Below are 22,630 nucleotides of genomic sequence, written 5' to 3' on the forward strand. Positions count from 1 at the left end.
ATTTTCATACAGAGCGCTACGTGGCGTTACCAACATAAAAACCTAAACAGCCTAGTTACAACCTGATCTGTAATTCATTTGTAAGCAGTCGATTATTTTGAGGCATTCTGTTTCTACTGTTGTATTGCAATATTCTGTTCCTTAATTTCTTGAAATACATTTGTTATTGTAAATATTTTTCGGTTTTTCATCCCCTCTTTCCATCTTCTGTATCATTTCATCTATGACTGGTTTACTGATCTCTTATCTTGGATTATCTCTCCTAGATACTTGAACTGTTTAATCTTGCGAGGTTTTACCTGTGTCTGTTACTAGAATATTTGGTGCATTATTTTATGTTTTATCAGTACCGGCTGAGCTATCCAGGAGAGCTTCCGTAATGTCTGGAAAGTAGGAGATGGGTACAGGCGGAAATGAAACTGTGGGATCCGATTGTCGGTAAGAATACTGACATTGTTGCAATTAGTTAGTAAGTTGCATCGTGTTTTGGCTACGTACCTTGACGGGCTGCACTCGTGCGGATGCCCCACACTGGTAGCTGGGCTGGCAGGTGGCCCCGAGCGGCGCGCACTCGTCCGGCTGGGGAGTCTTCATCATCATACCGCCAGGCCAGGGGTCCTTATAGTTGGGGTCGCGGCAGCACTTGCCGATGATGCCCGTGTCTGGATCCTGGCAATCCTGCGTGGAGGGCAAACACAGTGCCATCAGGATAGATGAAAAGTAAGCTGATGAGGCAAAATACTCGTCATTCCTTCACAACAGCACATAGGACAATTTGGAACGCGTCAAATAGTGTAGAACAGGTACGACTCGATCATACGACCTTCCACCACTGGCGCAAGTCGTGGCAGTAAAGTGGAGTGTACTGGCCAATCGATTGTATCGATTCAGCGAAGTAAGGGTGGGTTGACTAGAGATGTGACAGAATGGCAGAAAGGAGCTGTACTGTTTGGACGTGTCCATGACGATACCGTGATTGATGCTGCCCGGTTTGTTGCCCTGTCAAAGTAGAGATTCCAACACGTTCAAAAGAATTCAGTACTAGTCGCAGCAATGTAATACGACGTGATCATAAAGGAATTCTTGCTGTCAGTAAATACAGTATCGTAACCTCCAGTTTCTGAACGATCATTACGAGCAGAAGTATATGCTATGGAAATATGGACTCAAGCAAATGGTAGCAGCAGCACACGCAGCTGCTCGTTTTAAGTGACTAAACAACACATGTCAGTAGCTGACCGGAGCTGAGTAGTGTTGTCCGTCTAGACGTCAGATAGCCTCTTTCCAAATGCATCGACTACCAAATGAGGTGTTTAACTCGCGGTGTATGGAAATTTTGAGCTAGCTTTATCATTTTTGTGCCCACTCTTTCACGTAACCGTGAAAAATCAACTAGAGTGTTTGTTTCACATTCTCTGTGACCAGTGTTGCCCTTTCGTCTACATCTCCATGATGAATGGACTGTTGAAAGTCCTGTCTTCCTATATGAAAATAGCCGTGTTTACAGTGCATTACGCATATGTTGCTGGTTCTACAGGGTGTTACAAAAAGGTACGGCCAAACTTTCAGGAAACATACCTCACACACAAAGAAAGAAAATATGTTGTGTGGACATGTGTCCGGAAACGCTTACTTTCCATGTTAGAGCTCATTTTATTACTTCTCTTCAAATCACATTAATCATGGAATGGAAACACACAGCAACAGAAAGTACCAGCGTGACTTCAAACACTTTGTTACAGGAAATGTACAAAATGTCCTCCGTTAGCGAGGATACATGCATCCACCCCCCCCCCCCCCCCCCCCCCCCCGTCGCCTGGAATCCCTGATGCGCTGATACAGCCCTGGAGAATAATGGCGTATTGTATCACAGCCGTCCACAATACGAGCACGAAGAGTCTCTACATTTGGTACCGGGGTTGCGTAGACAAGAGCTTTCAAATGCCCCCATAAATGAAAGTCAAGAGGGTTGAGGTCAGGAGAGCGTGGAGGCCATGGAATTGGTCCGCCTCTACCAATCCATAGGTCACCGAATCGGTTGTTGAGAAGCGTACGAACACTTCGACTGATATGTGCAGGAGCTCCATCGTGCATGAACCACATGTTGTGTCGTACTTGTAAAGGCACATGTTCTAGCGGCACAGGTAGAGTATCCCGTATGAAATCATGGCGGTGAATCGATGAAGTACAGTACATACTGACGAAACTAAAATTAGCTCTAACATGGAAATTATGCGTTTCCGGACACATGTCCACATAACATCTTTTCTTTATTTGTGTGTGAGGAATGGTTCCTGAAAGTTTGGTCGTACCTTTTTGTAACACCCTGTATAGGTACTCAGACATTTTCGCACATCTACTGACGGTGTAAATCATCCGACCCCATACAAGGTATCAGGGAGTAACTGGAGCAGGGGACAAAACGTTCCATTCAACATCGCCACAATTTGTTAGCTCTATGGGATGTAATTACCAATGAGGGGCAACCTGAAGAAACTTGTGGATGCTCTTCCGTGCCGAATGAGACCATCCTCAAGGGTAGATGTGGTGTTACAAAGCGTTAGCGTGCTGTCTCTTTGGGAGGACTAATTTTTGGTCCAGTGTACCAATTACTTTCTTCTGTAATCTACATATTAATAATCTATATAATCTAATCTAAATATTAATAAAATCAACTTGCCAGTAAAAACAGAAAATTCGGCCTTCTATCGAGACAGGATAGAAAAGGAACAGGTTGAAATCATACTTGTGCTCTATGAATATTCCTGTTTCTTTGCACGTCAAACGTGGGTGAAGAACTGTGGAGGGTAGGGGATGGAGAGTATGACGATGATGCTGAAGTAGAGACAAAAGATGGAAGCAAGGTGTTACCGTAAGTTCAAAAATGGCTCTGAGCTCTATGGGGCTTAACTACTGAAGTCATCAGTCCCCTAGAACTTAGAACTACCTAAACATAACTAATCTAAGGACATCACACACATCCGTGCCCGAGGCAGGATTCTAACCTGCGACTGTAGCGGAGGCGCGGTTCCAGACTGTAGCGCCTGGAACCGCTAGGCCACTCCGGCCGGCTTACCGTAAGTGGTACACGATTCTCCTCCTGGTCGCGAGTGAGTACGACTGGTGTGTTGGACATGACGCCTTCAGCAGTGCAGTAGCTGATGGAGACGCACTTGAGGGCGGCAGCGCAGCCTGGGTGCGGCGTGGTGTTCAGTGGACCAGTATACGGCTTCTGGGCACCTGCGGGCGTCACTGTGTCGTAGATGGACCCACCGATGGGCACTCCGTAGTAGCCAGACCTACAAAAATTATATCTGTTATTACGTGTCACGCAGCTAGTTCAGTATTACTGAGGTGACTTAACTGAATTCAGTAAGAATGAAAGTTTTGCTTCTTATTGCAATAATGATACTCTTCGCAAAACTCAGTTCCGTATTTAGTACTGATTCAAGCCCTTTATAAATGTTTTAAAAATAGCTTATTCCTTGTTACATCATCTTGTGTTAAAACATAAATCACTTACCCGGTAGTGGGACGGTTTATGGTCCCTGTTGGTCTGACAGGGACGAGAACCTGTCCAGGTTGCTGTGGCTGCTGACCATACACATAGGTGGGCTGTGACGGCTGGGCAGTGGGGCCAGTGATGAAACCAAACTGGCCTGGCTGGCCAGGGATGTAGCCAGGCTGGCCAGGAGCTACTCCAACAGGTTGTCCAGGACGCCCAGTGGGGATTCCTCCAGGGGTCACACTGCCTGGTTTACCAGGGGTGTAGCCTGGCTGACCAGGTTTCCCAGGCTGTCCAGGTTGTCCAGGCTGTCCAGGAAGCCCAGGCTGGCCAGGTGTTCCAGGTTGTCCAGGCTTTCCAGGCTGTCCTGGGTAGTATCCAGAGTGGCCAGGTTGGCCAGGCTGTCCAGGTTGCCCAGGTTGCCCTGGTGTCCCAGGTAATCCAGGTTGTCCAGGCAGACCTGGCTGGCCAGGGGTCCCAGGTTGCCCAGGCTTTCCAGGCTGCCCTGGATAGTATCCAGAGTGGCCAGTTTGGCCTGGCTGTCCAGGTTGCCCAGGTTGTCCAGGGTACCCTGGCTGTCCAGGTTGTGCAGGGTATCCTGGCTGTCCAGGTTGTCCAGGCTGTCCAGGGTATCCTGGTTTTCCAGGTTGCCCAGGCTGTCCAGGTTGACCAGGGTATCCTGGCTGTCCAGGTTGTCCAGGCTGTCCAGGGTATCCTGGTTTTCCAGGTTGCCCAGGCTGTCCAGGTTGACCAGGGTATCCTGGCTGTCCAGGTTGTGCAGGGTATCCTGGTTGTCCAGGTTGTCCAGGCTGTCCAGGTTGACCAGGGTATCCTGGTTGTCCAGGTTGTCCAGGGTATCCTGGTTTTCCAGGTTGTCCAGGTTGCCCAGGTTGTCCAGGTTGCCCAGGGTATCCTGGTTGTCCAGGTTGTGCAGGGTATCCTGGCTGCCCAGGCTGTCCAGGTTGTCCAGGGTACCCTGGTTTTCCAGGTTGTCCAGGGTATCCTGGCTGTCCAGGTTGTGCAGGGTATCCTGGCTGCCCAGGTTGTCCAGGCTGTCCAGGGTATCCTGGCTGTCCAGGTTGTGCAGGGTATCCTGGTTGTCCAGGTTGTCCAGGCTGTCCAGGGTATCCTGGTTTACCAGGTTGTCCAGGCTGTCCAGGGTATCCTGGCTGCCCAGGCTGTGCAGGGTATCCTGGTTTTCCAGGTTGCCCAGGTTGTCCAGGGTATCCTGGCTGTCCAGGTTGTGCAGGATATCCTGGTTGTCCAGGTTGTCCAGGCTGTCCAGGTTGACCAGGGTATCCTGGTTGTCCAGGTTGTCCAGGGTATCCTGGTTTTCCAGGTTGTCCAGGTTGTCCAGGTTGCCCAGGTTGTCCAGGTTGCCCAGGGTATCCTGGTTGTCCAGGTTGTGCAGGGTATCCTTGCTGCCCAGGCTGTCCAGATTGTCCAGGGTACCCTGGTTTTCCAGGTTGTCCAGGTTGTCCAGGGTATCCTGGCTGTCCAGGTTGTGCAGGGTATCCTGGCTGCCCAGGTTGTCCAGGCTGTCCAGGGTATCCTGGCTGTCCAGGTTGTGCTGGGTATCCAGGCTGGCCAGGTTGTCCTGGTTGTCCATGCGTCCCAGGCTGACCAGGCTGTCCTGGCTGACCAGGGTATCCAGGTTGCCCAGGCTGACCTGGTAGCCCAGGTTTTCCTGGTTGTCCAGGCTGTCCTGGCTGCCCAGGCTGGTAACCAATGTGTCCAGGAAGACCAGGCTGCCCAGGTTGTCCAGGAGTTCCAGGGGTGCCAGGTTTACCAGGTTGACCTGGATGTCCAGTGCCTGGGCTTATTGGTCCGTACTGGCCAGGCGCAATGTGTACCAGACCATGTCCTGGGACGGCTGTGGAACCTGAAGGGAAAGGAGAAGGTGTAATGTGGACGAGGCCGCCGGGAGTGGATGGCGGTATGTGAACAAGGCCCGGTGTTGTCGCCGTAACTCCAGGTCGCGGCGTTGTTACAACGAAGGTGCCACCAGTGCCTGCGCCTGATACTTCCGTCTGGAGCTGGCAGCAGACTTCTGTTGCGGCGTTACAGTCACGGATCTGCAACAACAGAATATTTGTGCAGGACACGTACGGAATTATTAAGGGATAGGCAGTGTTATATTTAGGTTTAATATCAAGGCAAGGAACGGAAATAAGAGTCCAGAAGAATTAACTGTGAATTTAGATTTTCAAACATTTTGTGTTGCATTGTAATCAGTACTGGTTGTATTTCTCAAAGACACAACGAATTACTATTGGTTTATTATCTAGTAGACGCGGGAGAGTGGAAAACATTACTTTACATATTTATACCTGTAACATAGGAACAGTATATTTCCAGATATAATTTCCTATTACATAGGATGTTTCAACAAGTTTCATCTGGTTTCAGGCAAGACTATATTTTTACATGAATGAAGACGCAAACTTGGGATGGATATTAACTTACAAAAAGGAGAACAACGTCGTTATTTTAGTAAGAACCATCCTGTTTTACAAGGGTATATGTTTAACATGCATGTACTACAATCTCAACACGCCTTTTCCAATTACGTTTACGATCAGTGTTTTCAGTTACCTTTTACCAGTGTTCATTGCTACAGAGACCTTGACCGGCAATCATTAGAAACGGCAACTTCAATCTGCGCTAAGTATTACTGTTAGTATCTATGTGTGCCAGTGTAACTCATAGAGCGCAAATTACGCAGTTATACTCTTGCAGTAGTTGAGAATAAGAGCTCTTAGCGACTTCCAACAGGTTTCACACATGATTTCAAATCTTGACGAAACTTCTTCTCGCCGACACCCTCCCCTCCTCACCCCCATCCCCGTCCTCCAAACAACAAAATAATGAAACGAAAAAAAATTATAGCTTACTATTTTCGCTGTTTATGCAGTAGGACTGCAGCATCAGGCATCACTTCTTTAGTACAGACTCTATTCGCAACAGATTTTGCAGATAGTATCCGCACATACCACTAAACGTAGCTGCAAAATTATATCACTGTGCGATGTACAGTTCGGCAGCTATGAAGTTGTATACAACGGAGTTCGATTCTTTAAAGACCCCTGGGTCGAGGTTTACTGGTTGTACTGGATGTCAGCCGCTGCCAGAGAAGGCAGATGGACGGAGAAAGTGTTACTTTACGGTACAGAGCGATGCGAGTTGACGATTTTAAACACAGACAAGGTTTAGAGATCACAGTATGAGTCTACTCTTCGGGTTGCATACCTCACAAATCTAGGCGGCGCTGTTACATCAGTGCTTCCTTCGTTCCCGCTGTAGTTCCACGAGTATGACGAGCATGAGAACTGTGGCGCTGCGGTCGCTTCAGACTCGTCGACTCGTCCCGTCTTACTGAAGCATGCAGGAGTGTAAGGCTAGTCGCGAATTATACGTAGTCCGAAAGATGAGTACAAGATCTTGCTGCTGCAAAGTAGCACAGACAAGGTGAAATGACCGATTGTCCAGATCGGACGACCTGTAAAGTAGCTGTGTTTAGGAAGACTGTGGAGGGTATAAGACTGAAAGTAATTGATGCGAAGTACTCGACTGCAAATGTGTCCCATTAGAGGAGGGATTCCTCGAATAAGTTTCGCGCTGTAGTCCACGCTTCAGACGAAAACTTTACAAATTTCGTCCAATGGCAACAAAATGGTTGTATTCTCGATTGCTCCCCGTCGACATTGAGAAAACGTATGTGCTGCGTTAAGGGAAAACTGGGCACAGAGCAACGTCACTGTTGTATTTCTACCACAAAAAGCGCGTTATTTCTGTATTCATTTGGTTGTGGCAACTGGTGTTTACGGGCTAATCACCACTGAGGCATTGCACTTTGTCCTCATGACATGTTTTCTGGCACTGTCGTCTTAGACTCGGTAACGCCTCGAAAGAGCGCATATGTCAACGTAGTTGTTCGACTTCTCTGTATAGGTATTAAATATTAAAATATATTTTACAGTAGTACTCGAAACAGTTTTACCTACATAAATTTATGTACAAACAGAACAACACTGACTGCTAACCGATGAGTCATTGTTTGACATACAACTTGCTTCTGTCATTTAGACAGGTCGGACATTTTGTGACATTTCAACCTGCACTTGAGGATGGCTACAAAGCCGATGGTATAAAATAAGTGAATAGTAATTTCCAGTTTAATGGCGGAATTTTTTTCAGAACTGTTGCGTATGTAGCGGAAATGTCGCGAGTCCGCTACTATACTTGCGAACCAGTGTACTCGCTCTCTTTTCTGAGTGAGTGAAGTCCATCTGCGCCCGTAACTCAGGTTATGAGTGGACAGCGACAGAGACTCACGAGTCCATGGGCACGCAGAGACAGCGAGTCCGATACAGCGTCACAGGACTTGCTAACGAGTTTGAACCGAGTATACGTAGCTCATTGCTCACCTCTAAAGAGAACAATTCATCCAAATGACTTCAATTTATGAATGCTATTTTGCATATTGTCCGCCCCCATAATTGACTGGTCAGCGTGACTGCACTGCGGGGACCTAGATTCGATTTCCGGTGCTACCAGTGTTTTTCCGGGTGGGAGGGTTGTCACTGGGTGGATTCAGTCTCTCGAGGTCAACGGAAGAGCTACTCGACCGATTAGTAGCGGTTCTGAGGTCAAGAAGCTTCTCAACGACTGGGACAGTGGTGTGTTGACTAGAGACACCTCCGAAGGCGCCATTGGCGAGGACGACACAGCGAGCGTTCGGGCCCGACGCGCAACTACATCTTACCTTTACCTTCCTTGCTGAAGTACTTCTGACTGATGATCTAAAAAGAGCCAGCCAGATAATGAGAAGATGTTAGTGGATACGCCTAATTGTGTGTGAACATTCTTTAATTGTTTGCTGTACCATAAATAAATATCACTGCATACGAGGTGCGACAATAAAGTAATGAGACTGATTTTTTTTTCAAGATGTGGCAACCCTGCAGGCTTGCGTATGCACAATATCTTTGACCTTGGTCTATAACCTGCTTCTAATCCAAGCAGCACATCGATGCAACTGCTCAGCTGTGAGTTGTGCTGTAATAAGTTAACACGTGTTTGTGTCTCTCGTCACGGAAATGGAACCGCATAATATTACGCAACGGTATGCCATTTCTTTTTGTGTGAAACGCGACGACAACTTACGGTAAGCTTCAGAAGGCTTTTGGATAGGAGGTTATGTCAGGAGCCCAAGTTTTTCGTTGGCATAAACTGTTTAGCGAAGGCAGAACGAATGTTGAAGATGATGACCGCAGTGGACGACCATCAACCTCACAGACGAATGTCAACTTGTCCAGGGTGCGTGAACTCGTACAGTCTGATCGAAGATTATCCGTGAAAATGATTGCAGATGAACATCAATCGAGAAACAGTTCGTCTAGTAATAATTGGATTCTGCATCACGGTAATGTGCCATCCCATACTGCTCTGTCAGTACATAAATTTTTAACCTCAAAACAAATTTCAGTACTACCACAGCCACCTTATTTACCACATATCGCTCCGTGCGAGTTTTTTCTTTTTCCAAAAGTCAAAACGGCGGTCAAGGGACCGCATTTTCAAATAACACAAGATGTCCAAAAATCTGTGACGAGGGTCTTGGACGATATACAGAATATGAGTTCCAGAAATGTTACCATCAATGGCAGAAGCGCTGGAAAAAGTGTGTGCAATCAGAAGAGAACTACTTTGAAGGAGACAGGTCTAAACTTGACTAAAACGGTAAGCAACATTTTTTTTCACACCAGTCTCATTACTTTATTTTCGCACCTCGTAGATGGTCACTACCTTGGGTGTACAATGTAAAAAGCTAAAATTGGAAACGAAGTCTCGTGTTCGGTGCGTTGAAGGTTACGGCCGCATTCTGGTGGCGGCGCCTCGGAAGGCCAGGCCGGACGCACGTGACGTCACGGAGGTGCTGGCGAGTCATCCGACCGCGAGGCCCTCAGGCGGAAGCGGCCGGCACACGTCGCTGCGGCAAGAAAACCGCCGTCCCGTGCGGTCAGCTGAGGGGCACGGCGTTGTCGCGAAACTGCGGCGGGAGAAGAAACGTGTCCCGCAGAAAAAGCTGCACCTTCTGTCCGCTGCAGGGTTCAGATATAGTACTGCCGGGTCGTCGACCACGTGCAGGCAGCAGCACAATACTCAAGCCGCAAGAAAATCCCTGGTGAAAGCTAGCGAGGCTCTGCAAAAACCACGAGCGAATGGGCGGAAGCAGACCCGACTTCAGTAGGGTAAAGAGCCTTCTTTCAGCACTCTGCAGAGCGAGATGTCGAAATGGTCACTAGACTCATGTCGCAGAAGGACTGAGTTGAAATACCCCTTCAGGTATCCTAATTTAAATTTCCATAACCGCTAAATTACATCAGCTGAATACTGAAATCAAATCACTCCACCAATAATGTCATAGCAATTTCTACCTTAACGCAAGTCCAAAATGCACCATGTATAGGGTATCCCAAGCCTATACAGTGGAAATTTTTTGCACACTAGAGGATCCTGAAATGAGTAGTTCGAGTACTTCCTTCTGTTAGTTACCACACCCGTATAAAATGTACGAAAGGACATCATTCCGCCCAACGCAGTGAGTGCTATTTGTATTTGATATTGGCCAGTTTCGGCTCCTGTGTATTGTCAGCGAGCAAGTCTAATGCATGCTTGCCTGCCACATAGCTGTCCAGCGACCGCCGTCCGACAGGAAAAAACTGACTACCAGCAGTCACGAGTACACTACACAGAGTGTAGACGACAACTGTTAATAGAACAGCACAGTGGTGTCGAAGAACTCGACACGAACAATGTGGTCTACCACGCCGGGAGACAACCTAAAATTGTCCTTCAAAATCTACCTGACCTACAGCTCATGCGGGCCGACACATATTTTTAGTTTCCTCACGCCCTCTAACGCCACCATCTTAGCTGTACCCTTACAAATTGTATAACTGACGTTTGTGAATATTTTATCTCACGATTTTGTAAATTTTAACAGCGTAAAATTAGCACTTAAATCTTTTTTTTTTCTTACTACGTGTGTAAGGGTTAAGTTTAGATCGAATTCTAAACGTAATTCGTCTTTGCATAACGTGTTCAAAAGTCATTTTTCTTTCACTAACGTTCACAGGAAAGGTCAATTTACTAACGTTAACGAAAAGTGATGATGTAGTGAGAATATTCAACAGCTCACGTGGCACCCATGCGCTGTAACTTAGGTTGCTTTTGTAGTCCAGTTTTAGGTTGTTGCCCGGCTTAGTTGACCACAAGTGTCCTGGATCAAATTGTTCGTCTCGACTTCCCCTCCGCCACTCTGATGCACTGTGAACAGTTATCATTAAATCCTCTACAGACCTCCGAAGGTAATTTAACTATTTTAGTCTGTCGGTGTAGCGTACTCAGGCAGCACTAGCACTACGATAACGAGAGACTAGCTAAAATGGAGAATGAACGTGTTAAATATGATACATAGAAGTAGCAGTCGGGAACAGGACGGATAGGAACTCACGCGTAGTACTTATGACCTGTGTGGCCAGTACTCACCCATATGTACTCATATTTTTTAAACACATTATTTTACTTCCATATAAAATGTGAAGATAACGTCTAATAAAATTTTGTTTCACTGATTTAAACACAAGCCTGCCTTTAATGAATGATAAGATAATCGTACAACTGAAATTAAACTTTTGGATTATTACTTATGTAGCCTATCCATGCACTGACAGTGACCAAGTGACCAGTGTGTTCTTATTTTTGTTAGTTGAGAAGCTCAAGGGTTTACCAACAAGTAGAACTGTAAGTTGCCTCCCATTGGAGGCGTTGGCTTGAGCAGACTGTCTCGAAATCGCTTGTAAACTCTTACAGCCTACATTACAAAATAAATTTCGTTGTATTACAAGTTTCTAACGAAACACATCCAGTACCAAATTTTTCGACACGTTCCAAAGGATTACGCAATACAGTAAAACATTAAGACACTCATTTGGGAGCAACCTGATGTAATCTACGTTGTACTTTGTGGTGGACGCTTAGGCCTGACATTCGATGAGGGACGATAAGTATAATGGCGTATCTGAACGTGTTGAACATTAAATTACAGAAACTTCACAGAAATGCGCTCAAATGCAGTAGATAAACGTACTGTAAAGACACGTCGTTCGTACTTCAGATTGCTGAAAGAGGCGGAAAACTGTCTAACATGATCATCACTGTTTCACTTTGAGGTCCACGTCGCTTGGAATGAGAATATATCAACGAACGATTTTTAAGCGAGCGTTGTTAACAATGTAGACGCCACTAGGATAGATGAGAGCGTTAAAACGTCCGCTTCTGGCACACGGGGAGGCTCGCCGGCTCCGGATGGAATCCAGCCTGCTGATTAGCGACAAGAGCCGGTGTGTCGGCGAGCCTGGATGTGGTTTTCAGGTGGTTTTCCCATCCCACTAGGTCAATGCCGTAGTCATGCCCACGTCCCGACACAAGTACGCCCTACGCGAACATTCAGAAAACATTTCCATACTTGCACGTGGGATTTACTCTTGTCGCTGACAAATGTGGTACACATTCCGCCTTGGAGGAAGTGGTAGCGTGAGGAATTGCATTTGGCCACTAACATTATCAAAATTGACAAGACATGGCGACCCCATGGTTGCACACAAGACAAAGAAGAAGTTGTTAACAACGTATAGTAAATACTATATGTCAACAGTACTATGCACAAGCTCCTAATAACACACAGCAGACAAGAATAGAACAGGACATGTAAATAAAACACGCAGAACGTACTTGAATAAAGGAGAGTTACAACGACTGTGTTCTTTAAGCGCACTAACATACACGAAACTTGATGCAAATTCTCTGTCATTTCCAGCGATGAATAGTCATGCGTACATTATCCTAAAAATATTAACATTTTCAGTTGAAGATTTCTAACTAATTTTCCGCAAAAGACTGTGCAGTGCGGTTGCGGAGCGCTGACAGTACGTTGCAGCTAGCACACACTACATACTCTTAGGTGACGTCCCGATTTCACTTGGTAAGAGCCGATGGTAGGATACTAGTGTAGCGCAGACCCCCACGAAGGCATGGACCCAAGTTGTCAAGAAGGCACTGTGCAAGCTGGCGGTGCACTATGTTTACACGGAATGGACTGGGTCCTTTGGTCCAACTAAACCGATCATTGACTGTAAATTGTTACGTTTGGCTACTTGGAGACTATTCGCAGCAAAAGACAGTGGAAATTTTGTGGTCGAAAACACAATGTCACAAGGTCGCAGTTGTCTTAAGAAAATTCTGGACAATTGGAGCCAATGGTTCGGCCACCCAGATCGCTCTACATGAATCCCACTGAACGTTAATGGGACACAATCTAGAGGTTAGTTCGTGCACAAAATCCAGCACCGCAATACTTTCGCGATTCTGGACAGCTATAAGGCAGCATAGCTCAGTATTTCTGCAGGGGACTTGCAACGACTTGCTAATCCATGTCACAAAGAGCTGCTTCACTACGCCTAGCAAAACGAGGTCCGACACAATATTAGTTGATATCCCATGACTTTTTTACCTCATTGTATGCTACATGGAGAAAGCGGGTGTGGTCAGGAGCGTAGTATAGGTTCTCCAAAAGGCCCATTATCACTACAAACAGTATTATCTTGGGAACTATTAGAAATAGGGAATCGTGATTCTGTTGTGAATCATGTAAAAGCTCTCAAACTGTTTTTCCTTTGTCCTTTTGTTGATATGGAGTGATATGGAGTGCAACAAAATAACGACAGGCCAGGAGAATGCGCAATGTTTCATATGGTGTGCAGAATCCAAATTTGTGATGATGGTAGTGAAGAAGTATCGACACTAGTTTGGGAGGTCCGGTCGCTGTGGCCGAGCGGTTCTAGGCGCTTCAGTCCGGAACCGCTTGACTGCTACGGTCGCAGGTTTGAATCCTGCCTCGGGCATGGATGTGTGTGATGTCCTTAGGTTATTTAGGTTTAAGTAGTTCTAAGTTCTAGAGGACTTATGACCTCAGATGTTAATTCCCCTAGAGCCATTTGAACCATTTTTAGTATGGGAGGGCACCATTGACATAAAAAAGCATTATAAAGTGGTTCAAAAATTTGAAAGAGACATGCTGTGTCGTGACAGTCCCATCGCATGGCCCCAAGCTCTTCTGCTGTCATACCATTAGACTTCTTTTCGTGAGGCTACATTAAGTATTGTATGTAGACATCGCGAGTCAACGGCATTGCTATCATTCGTAAACGAATCAGTGAAGCAATCAGAGCTGTTGATACTGACCTGTACAAGGGCAGAATTCGAATATCGCCTTGATGTTCGAGAAGTGTCGAATGGGGCGCGTACTGTAATTCTGGCCTAACGGGAAAAAAAGACTTTGGGAGCTGCTAAATATTTTACAGCAAACCACGATCTACATCTACATACATACTCTGCAATCCACCATAGGGTGCATGACGGAGGGTACCTCGTACCACAACTAGCATCTTCTCTCCCTGTTCCACTCCCAAACAGAACGAGGGAAAAATGACTGCCTATATGCCTCTGTACGAACCCAAATCTCTCTTATCTTCGTGGTCTTTCCGCGAAATATAATTGTACTGCAGTCAGCCTCAAACGCTGGTTCTCTAAATTTCCTCAGTAGCGGTTCACTAAAAGAACGCCTCCTTTCCTCCAGAGACTCCCACCCGAGTTCCTGAAGCAGTTCCGTAACACTCGCGTGATTATCAAACCTACCAGTAACAAATCTAGCAGGCCGCCCTTGAATTGCTTCTATGCCCTCCCTCAATCCGACCTGATAGGGATCCCAAACACTCGAGCAGTACTCAAGAATAGGTCGTATTAGTGTTTTATAAGCGGTCTCCTTTACAGATGAACCACATCTTCCCAAAATTCTACCAATGAACCGAAGACGACTATCCGCCTTCCCCACAACTGCCACTACATGCTTGTCCCATTTCATATCGCTCTGCAATGTTACCCCAAATATTTAATCGACGTGACTGTGTCAAGCGCTACACTACTAATGGAGTATTCAAACATTACGGGATTCTTTTTTTAGTTCATCTGCATTAATTTACATTCATCTATATTTAGAGTTAGCTGCCATTCTTTACACCAATCACAAATCCTGTCCAAGTCATCTTGTATCCTACTACAGTCACTCAACGACAACACCTTCCCGTACACCACAGCATCATCAGTAAACAGCCGCACATTGCTATCCACCCTATCCAAAAGATCATTTATGTAGATAGAAAACAACAGCGGACCTACCACACTTCCCTGGTGGCACTCCAGATGATACCCTCACCTCCGATGAACACTCACCATCGAGGACAACGTACTGGGTTCTATTACTTAAGAAGTCTTCGAGACACTCACATATTTGGGAACCAATCCCATATGCACGTACCTTAGTTAGGAGTCTGCAGTGGGGCACCGAGTCAAATGCTTTCCGGGGGTCAAGGAATATGGCATCCGTCTGATACCCTTCATCCATGGTTCGCAAGATATCATGTAAAAAAAAGGGCTAGTTGCGTTTCGCAGGAGCGATGCTTTCTAAAGCCGTGCTGATGCATGGACAGCAACTTCTCTGTCTCAAGGAAATTCATTATATTCGAACTGAGAATATGTTCGAGAATCCTGCAACAAACCGATGTTAAGGATATTGGTCTGTAATTTTGAGGATCCGTCCTTCTACCCTTCTTATATACAGGCGTCACCTGCACGATTCCCTATCTCTAATTGTTTCCAACTTATGAGTTTTTGAAAAGATGACAGAACTTCATGGTCTGTGTATCACTAAATAAAGACACGAGGACGCAAGCAGTGCTGCATGCACTTTATAGTACGCTAGGCCAAATGCGTATTCAGCAGACGAATGGAGGTGTTTGTGGATGGGTGCGGATAGCGTCGATGTCGCGGCGCGGATGTTGACTGTGTGGGCACCGGGTACCGGTCAGGCTGTTACGCGGGGCGCTAATAGCCCGACGGCGGCGGTGACGTCACGCTTGGCCCGGTGTGGGGTCGCGGGAGGCGTCCTTGCACGCGGATCTTCCCAGAGCGGGGCGCCGCGCTCTTGAGGCAATCCGGTTTTTATGTTGGGCCATCAGAGCTGGCGCGAAGCTCTGCCGGCGTAGGCGAACCGGATGTGTCTGCGAGAGGATGACCTGTCCTCTGCACACACGACACGCCCAAGACCAGCAACCGCAGAGTCGACTCCTGCGGCGCCCACCTCCCACTCACCTAGCGGCTCCCATCTTCTGTCGTCTCGTTTTCCTTCTTTCCTGGCGGTTTTATATTCTCACGCAGCTTTGCATGTTGAACATCGTAGAAGACTTGCCAAATACCCTGACGACTTACTGTGCTTGTGTTGTTGAACGACAGCTAGGCTAGCTGGTCTTAGATACCGATAAGTTTTCACGAATATCTTGAACCACGGATGTCTGCAGCGCTATCACGCCTGTTGAATGGGTGACAGAAGTTCTCGCAACTACCACGTTGCTATGGAATATCTGAGAACATCTGCTACTGGACCGAAAATGTTTTGGCGGACAGGACATAGCGCGCTATACTGGATGGAGGCTCATCTGTAGATTTTGAATTAAAATCTGATGTGACGCAGGGAAGTATAGCAGCACCATTACTGTTCACCATATGTCTGGCATACATTACTGACTTAGTGGGTAGAGATAGATGCAGCGTTATACTTTTCACAGAATCTGCGCAGGAAAAATTTTCGTAATATCCAGTTAAATTTCGAAAAGCCATTTCAGCTTGGTGTAAAAACTTCCAAATATCTCTTAATGTCGAGACATGTAAAGTCGAGCTTTAAAGCGGAGTATTACGTGGGTTGGAACTTAAATAGTGGAAACTATTTATTGACAACCGATACAAAAGAGTTACAAGTTTTCACCTGTTACTACCCTTCAAAGTAGTCACCAGCGTTGTGTTGAACCCTTTGCCAGGATGGTGCGAATGGAGCGGTCTAAAGTTATGGTGATTCTCGTGTACGACTGTGATGGTGTTATCCTAATGCATTACGTTCCTCCACGGCAGACCGCCAATGCACAGTACTACTGTTCGTTTTTGGAGCATCACCTGCGACCAGCTTTGCGAAAGAAGCGGCGACGTTTTCTGCGCAACCCACCCGTCATTTTGCACGACAATGCCCGGGCACATACAGCGCAAGCTGTGGCTTCTCTGGTCCGTCGATGGGACTGGGAAGTACTGTACCACCCACCATACTCCCCGGACTTAAGTCCCTGTGACCTTGATTTCATTCCAGAGATTAAGCAACCACTTCGTGGCATTCGCTTCAGACCTGTTCCAGAGATTCGACAGGCTGCAGACCGCTCCATTCGTGCCATCAACAGAACAGGCTCTGCTAGCGGTATACTACGCCTTCCACATCGCTGGCAACGGGTTGTACACAACGCTGGTGACTACTCTGAAGGACAGTAACAGGTGCAAGCATGTAACTCTTTTGTCCCGGTTGCGAATAAATAGTTGCCACTATTTAAGTTCCAGCCCTCGTATTTGATTACAGGATTAATTAGTCACAGCTACACTCTGTCATGTGATACAAATATAGTGAGCAGATGTGAGCAGATGTGGGCAGTAGAATCCACTTCCGTAGCCAAGTCGCGTTAGCACGGTAGCTCAGGGTATTCGGTTAGAGGGTTAGCTACCCTACGTAACAAAAAAACTGAGTGAATGGATAAACACTGAACTTCAAAGGGCGTCAGGAGACGTCCACCCCGAACAAATGCAACGAACAATAACGAACAAAATGAGATAAAAGGAAAACAAATTAACGGTCACTAATGCATGCCTGTATCTTGGAGATAAGACGGTTCGAATTCTGCTACTGAATGAAATTTTCATTTCGATGAAGTGGAGGAGAGGTGGTAAAGTTTCGAGTCACCAGTATTTGCGCCAATGTCCTGAATTAAACTGCAAACCTCTCTGCAGTGTCTCATCACGTGAGGGCATCCTGTCGGATGTGGACGTTAGGTTCGGTGGCGCCCCTAGTTTCCTTCCACAGGAGTAGACTATGTGCTGGCACGGGGTTTCATCATCTCCCTTCCATTCATCCATACCAACAAAAACTCAACACTACGCTGCGTATGCTCTCATCACGGTCATCCACCTGACACGGGAACACACCTGACACTTCTTAACAGTCGAAGGAAGCCAACAGCAAACCAACTACAATTGGACTATTTATTATTACACCTGGTGGTTCCAATTAGAGTGAAGCTGTAATTATCGCATCACAGTAAATCTTGGTAAATATTCTAATGTGTCAACGCGGAACGGATTTACGCTGAAAAAAAAATTGTCCAAATTTTGGCTACTAGCTGCAAATCTGGCGCTGTGAATGCGAGAAAGACGTATAGAAATACTTCCATATGTAGGGCATTAGAGCGGGACGTGGGAAGAAAAGGTTAAATTAGTGAGAAAGGCATAATATTGATATTATTATTAACTGCCACTTATGCTATTTGTTCAATAGGAGCAATGGAGACATCGACAAGATGCTATATAGTGCCCGATGTGCAACTGGTGGCCACAATTGGCTAATTTTTTCCATCGGTTGCACGTTAACGCATTATCATATCTACCAAGTTTCGGTGGATAGTTACAGTCCACACTGGACCTCCGTGAATAGCTGCACTTTAATTATAACCACCCGGTATGAACTGTAGAGACCACGTACGCTCAGCTGTAGGTAAAGCAAATAGCTAGCTTCGAGTCACTGACGGAATGCTGCGAAATTGCCGTGAGTCTAAAACAGTTATTGCACACCAAACATTTGAAATGCCTGTAGTTGAATGCTCCTCAAGCGTATGGATTCCTGTGTGACATTGAGAGTATACAAACAAGGACTCACGGTGTCCTGGGTGCGATTCCCGGCCGGGTTGGGGATTTTCTCTGCCCGGGGACTGGGTGTTTATGTTGTCTTCATCATATCATCATCATCATCGTTCGTGACAGTGGCTGGATTGGACTGTGTAAAATATTGGACTGTGAAAATCTTGGGACTTGGTATGGGCGCTGATGACCGTGCAGTTGGGCGCCCCACAAACCAAACATCATCATCATCAAAAAAGGCCTGTGTAAATAGTCACAAGCTTGTTTGACTGGCGAGGGAGGGTAATAGAAATGTTAGAAAGTATGACTGGCAGACATTGTAACAAATGCACCACACATCGGCACTAGAACCTACCCAGAAAACTTCAAGAAATCTTTCGGAAGAGAAAATATTCTTCAGCCTTCTGACCGTGCAGATAAATCCATGCAAATAATAACTCCGACAGTCTCGTATAAACACTCATCTTCCCACGCCACATCTATAAAAGGAACTGGAAGAAAGCCTAATACACGGCACAACAGATCGAGTACAGATAGTCACGTAGAAAACGATGATCGAGGTGGTCTCACACACCTTCTACCGGGTTAGGACTCTGGGAGTTGCAGTCGCCTCCAACCGCTTGTGGACACTCCAGGAAAAACTGCAACGTTGATCACTTATAGCCATAAGCAGTTACTGTATTGGTAGATATGGCTTGTGAACTGATGATTCAACAGCACGTCCTTGCAAAAAGGTAATACGAAGAAATATGAGGAAGCCAAGCTTGGCGGTCATGTGAGTGTGCGCTGCTACCTTAAGCAGTGACCACACATGACGACGTACATAAACGTCTCCTGTCGTGCAACCTTGGCATTTCAGCTCCGCTCCTGCAGGAGATGCACTGTCGGCGTGCATTATGAATCGTAAATAGAATGCGTGACTGTTTTCCTGTCTATCTACAAGTGTAAGCAGCTATAGACATTGAGCAATTACGTTGTATTAGAATTAGAAGGCCGAGAAGCCATCATACTTAATATATCGGTAATAATGTTGACTAAGCTTTATTGCGGCGTATTAAACGACTTGAAAAACTACTGCAATCAGCCTTTTGTTCTGTACTGCATCAGTTGAAGACTGGTGAAAACTCTAAACGCTTCTTGACATAAATAAACTTAAGGAAGATGTGTCTTGCCGTATTTCTATGAAATAACCATCATAACTATTCACTAATGCCGAAAGTGATTTACAAAAGTAGTATTTCTACGGTGGTGCTGCCAATAGAAATAAGGTTTTATCTGCCGCAATGAAATATTTAATTTGAGTAAATACAATCAGTTTATTAATCTAAATTTTCGAATTAACAAGATGACATCACATAGAAAACCGTTCGATTCACATAACTGAAATACTCAAGTGCCTTGGACTACCGAGCGATCAAAAACTTAATTGGAATCCGCACCAACTAACCGTCCAATAGAAAAATCACTGCAGACTGGAACTATTAAACACGGAGTAGAAATGCAATAATGTAACACGAGAGACAAGCTAAACGAAACAATTATCAACATTATTGCTACCCAAAGCGGAATTTATCAAGTGCTATCCAAGCAATCCGGAGGTGAAGAACATTCAACGTATTTTACTAAGGTTTAGAGTTACAATGTACTGAACGTCTTCGTGCCCACGGAGCTAAGTTTTTATAAGAGAGGTATGATTTAAAATTAGTTCCACTTCAAGCCCGTGAGCCATCGACAATTGCTGGGGATAATTACAGTCTGAGACTGACACATCCTGGCCTTCATACATCGCTAGAAGATTTAATGGTAGCACTCTAGAGCCACGATGACTCGGAGTTATCAGTACTTCTCCAGTAAATGCATTACCATTCTCTTTTTAACAACGGACCGGTCATTAGAAGACAACGTGCGCTTTGGAGAAGCTATAATATTGAGGTAAGATCAGTTGGCAAACGAGGGTTTGCAATTATTTGTGGAGAAAGGGGAATCGAAGGTAATATCTGCCTGAGTGCTGTGGCGTTTGTGAGCCACCATCGGCCTTCCACAAGTGTTGTGCCTCAAGTCGGTCTAAAGGACTTGTCCTAGTAGCTGGAAAGCGTGCCACTGATGTGACTTCCACCAAATGAAGATTCGCATATTTCTGTGACTCGCGATGAATTCTTCCTCCAATCCCAAACTCCATCTCGCAGGAAGAAGTAGCATCTTTCTATGTGGCGCAAAATAGGTTTCTTCTATTGTTAATTTTACTGTAGACAGATATCAGAATAGATTTGTTACAGCAAATGCTCAGTCACTGGCTTTATAATTTGTTTACATAGTTTAATGAGCGGTCTGATACCAAAGCTTGAAGAGCAGAGAATCATTCTTTTTCGTGATTGAAAAGTGTAAGGAAAACGTCCCTGTGCTGTTTGATCAAAACTATAATCGTAACTGTTCAAATGGTTCAAATAGCTCTGAGCACTATAGGACTTAACATCTGTGGTCATCAGTCCCCTAGAACTCAGAACTACTTAAACCTAACTAACCTAAGGACATCACACACATCCATGCCCGAGGCAGGATTCGAACCTGTGACCGTCACGGTCACGCGGTTCCAGACTGAAGCGCCTAGAACCGCACGGCCACACAGGCCGGCTATAATCGTAACTGTAACACGACGCAACTAGTGAATACAAGCTATTACATTAGAACGAAAAACTAGTCAAAGTTGCAAATTTTTACTTTTCATTCATTCGCTGAGTAGTTTCGGGACGAGACCCGTTTTTAAATCATCGTAGCATAGTCGAAAATGGCATTTCCGAAGATGTCAAAAATGTGCAATGAACATTTCTAGTGCACGCATAAGTTGCTGACCCAAGCTACTCCAGCAAGCTGGAAGTTAGTGCCGAGTGGCCGAGCGGTTCTAGGCGCTTCAGTCTGGAACCACGCGACTGCTACGGTCGCAGGTTCGAATCCTGCCTCGGGCATGGATGTGTGTGATGTCCTTAGGTTAGTTAGGTTTAAGTATTTCTAAGTTCTAGGGGACTGATGACCTCAGAAGTTAAGTCCCATAGTGCTCAGAGCCATTTGAACCATTTTGGAAGTTAGTAAACAGGCTATTACGTTAATGCACATGTCTTATCCGATCAAGGTCAGGAAATCCTTTCATGGCCAGTAAGTGCAGTACAGTGTATTACAAAACACGTTTGGAATATTTTCTAGCTAATACTGATTCCAGTGTTCAAGCCGCAAGGGAAGAAACATACCGCAGATAATCAATAGTTGAAACACGGATGATGTAATCAGCATTCATCGAGCGTAGTGCTGAAGTGGGTAAGAGACCGATCCCGCATTCGTGATTAGGGGGATTCAAATCCTCGTCTGGTCATCCGGAGTGAGATCCAAAGTGTCCGAAAACCACTTAAGGCATATTTTGGGATGGTTTCTTCGAAAAGGACGGATTTGTATTCCTCTTCAATACTTCCTCAACATGAGGTTGTGCTACGGCTCATAAGACCTCATCAGCGACTCCTCAAAGTATTATTTTCCTGTGATTTCGATATCAAAAGTGTTCATGGACCATAATGAAATATTAGAGTAGTTTATGCGACGTGTTTCAAGCGCATATATGCTTCGTGCGAATCACTGCACGCTGTACTGCTGTGTTATGAGCGATTATGCAAAGGAAGAGAGAAGGTGAATTTTGGTGCTGCTATATAGTCTACTTCTCTCGACTAGCACCAAGAGGGTCACTGACCTAAACGATCCCACTCGACCAACGGAAAGCCAACAGTAGCATCACAAGCACTCTTTCCATGGCCCACAGAAGAGATATTTGGCATTTAACGATGTTGGCATCAGTGCACCACAATATCTGCTCCAGTATTGGCGATGGTTTTTGAAAAAAATGTTCAAATGTGTGTGAAATCTTATGGGACTTAACTGCTAAGGTCATTAGTCCCTAAGCTTACACACTACTTAACCTAAATTATCCTAAGGACAAACACACACAGCCGGCCGGTTTGGCCAAGAGGTTATAGGCGCTACAGTCTGGAACCGCGCGACCGCTACGGTCGCAGGTTCGAATCCTGCCTCGGGCATGGATGTGTGTGGTGTCCTTAGGTTAGTTAGGTTTAATTATTTCTACGTGCTAGGGACTGATGACCTCAGAAGTTAAGTCCCATAGTGCTCAGAGCCATTTTGAACATACACACACACCCATGCCTGAGGGAGGACTCGAATCTC

At 45.8% G+C, this 22,630-nt stretch overlaps 1 protein-coding gene across 1 annotated transcript in view; it reads right to left on the reverse strand.

Moving 5' to 3' along the window:
• LOC124545238 (collagen alpha-5(IV) chain-like) overlaps positions 1-22,630 on the reverse strand; it is a 62,253-nt gene that overhangs the window by 19,696 nt on the left and 19,927 nt on the right. Inside the window, exons 5-8 of the mRNA XM_047124110.1 lie at positions 4,958-5,580; positions 3,524-4,480; positions 3,077-3,299; positions 499-678 (exon numbers count right to left, since the gene is read on the reverse strand). Of these exons, the coding sequence (XP_046980066.1) occupies positions 499-678; positions 3,077-3,299; positions 3,524-4,480; positions 4,958-5,580 (1,983 nt within the window). The remainder of the gene's footprint in view (positions 1-498; positions 679-3,076; positions 3,300-3,523; positions 4,481-4,957; positions 5,581-22,630) is intronic.

This window comes from Schistocerca americana, chromosome 8 (assembly GCF_021461395.2).
Source record: "Schistocerca americana isolate TAMUIC-IGC-003095 chromosome 8, iqSchAmer2.1, whole genome shotgun sequence".
Lineage (NCBI taxonomy): Eukaryota > Metazoa > Arthropoda > Insecta > Orthoptera > Acrididae > Schistocerca > Schistocerca americana.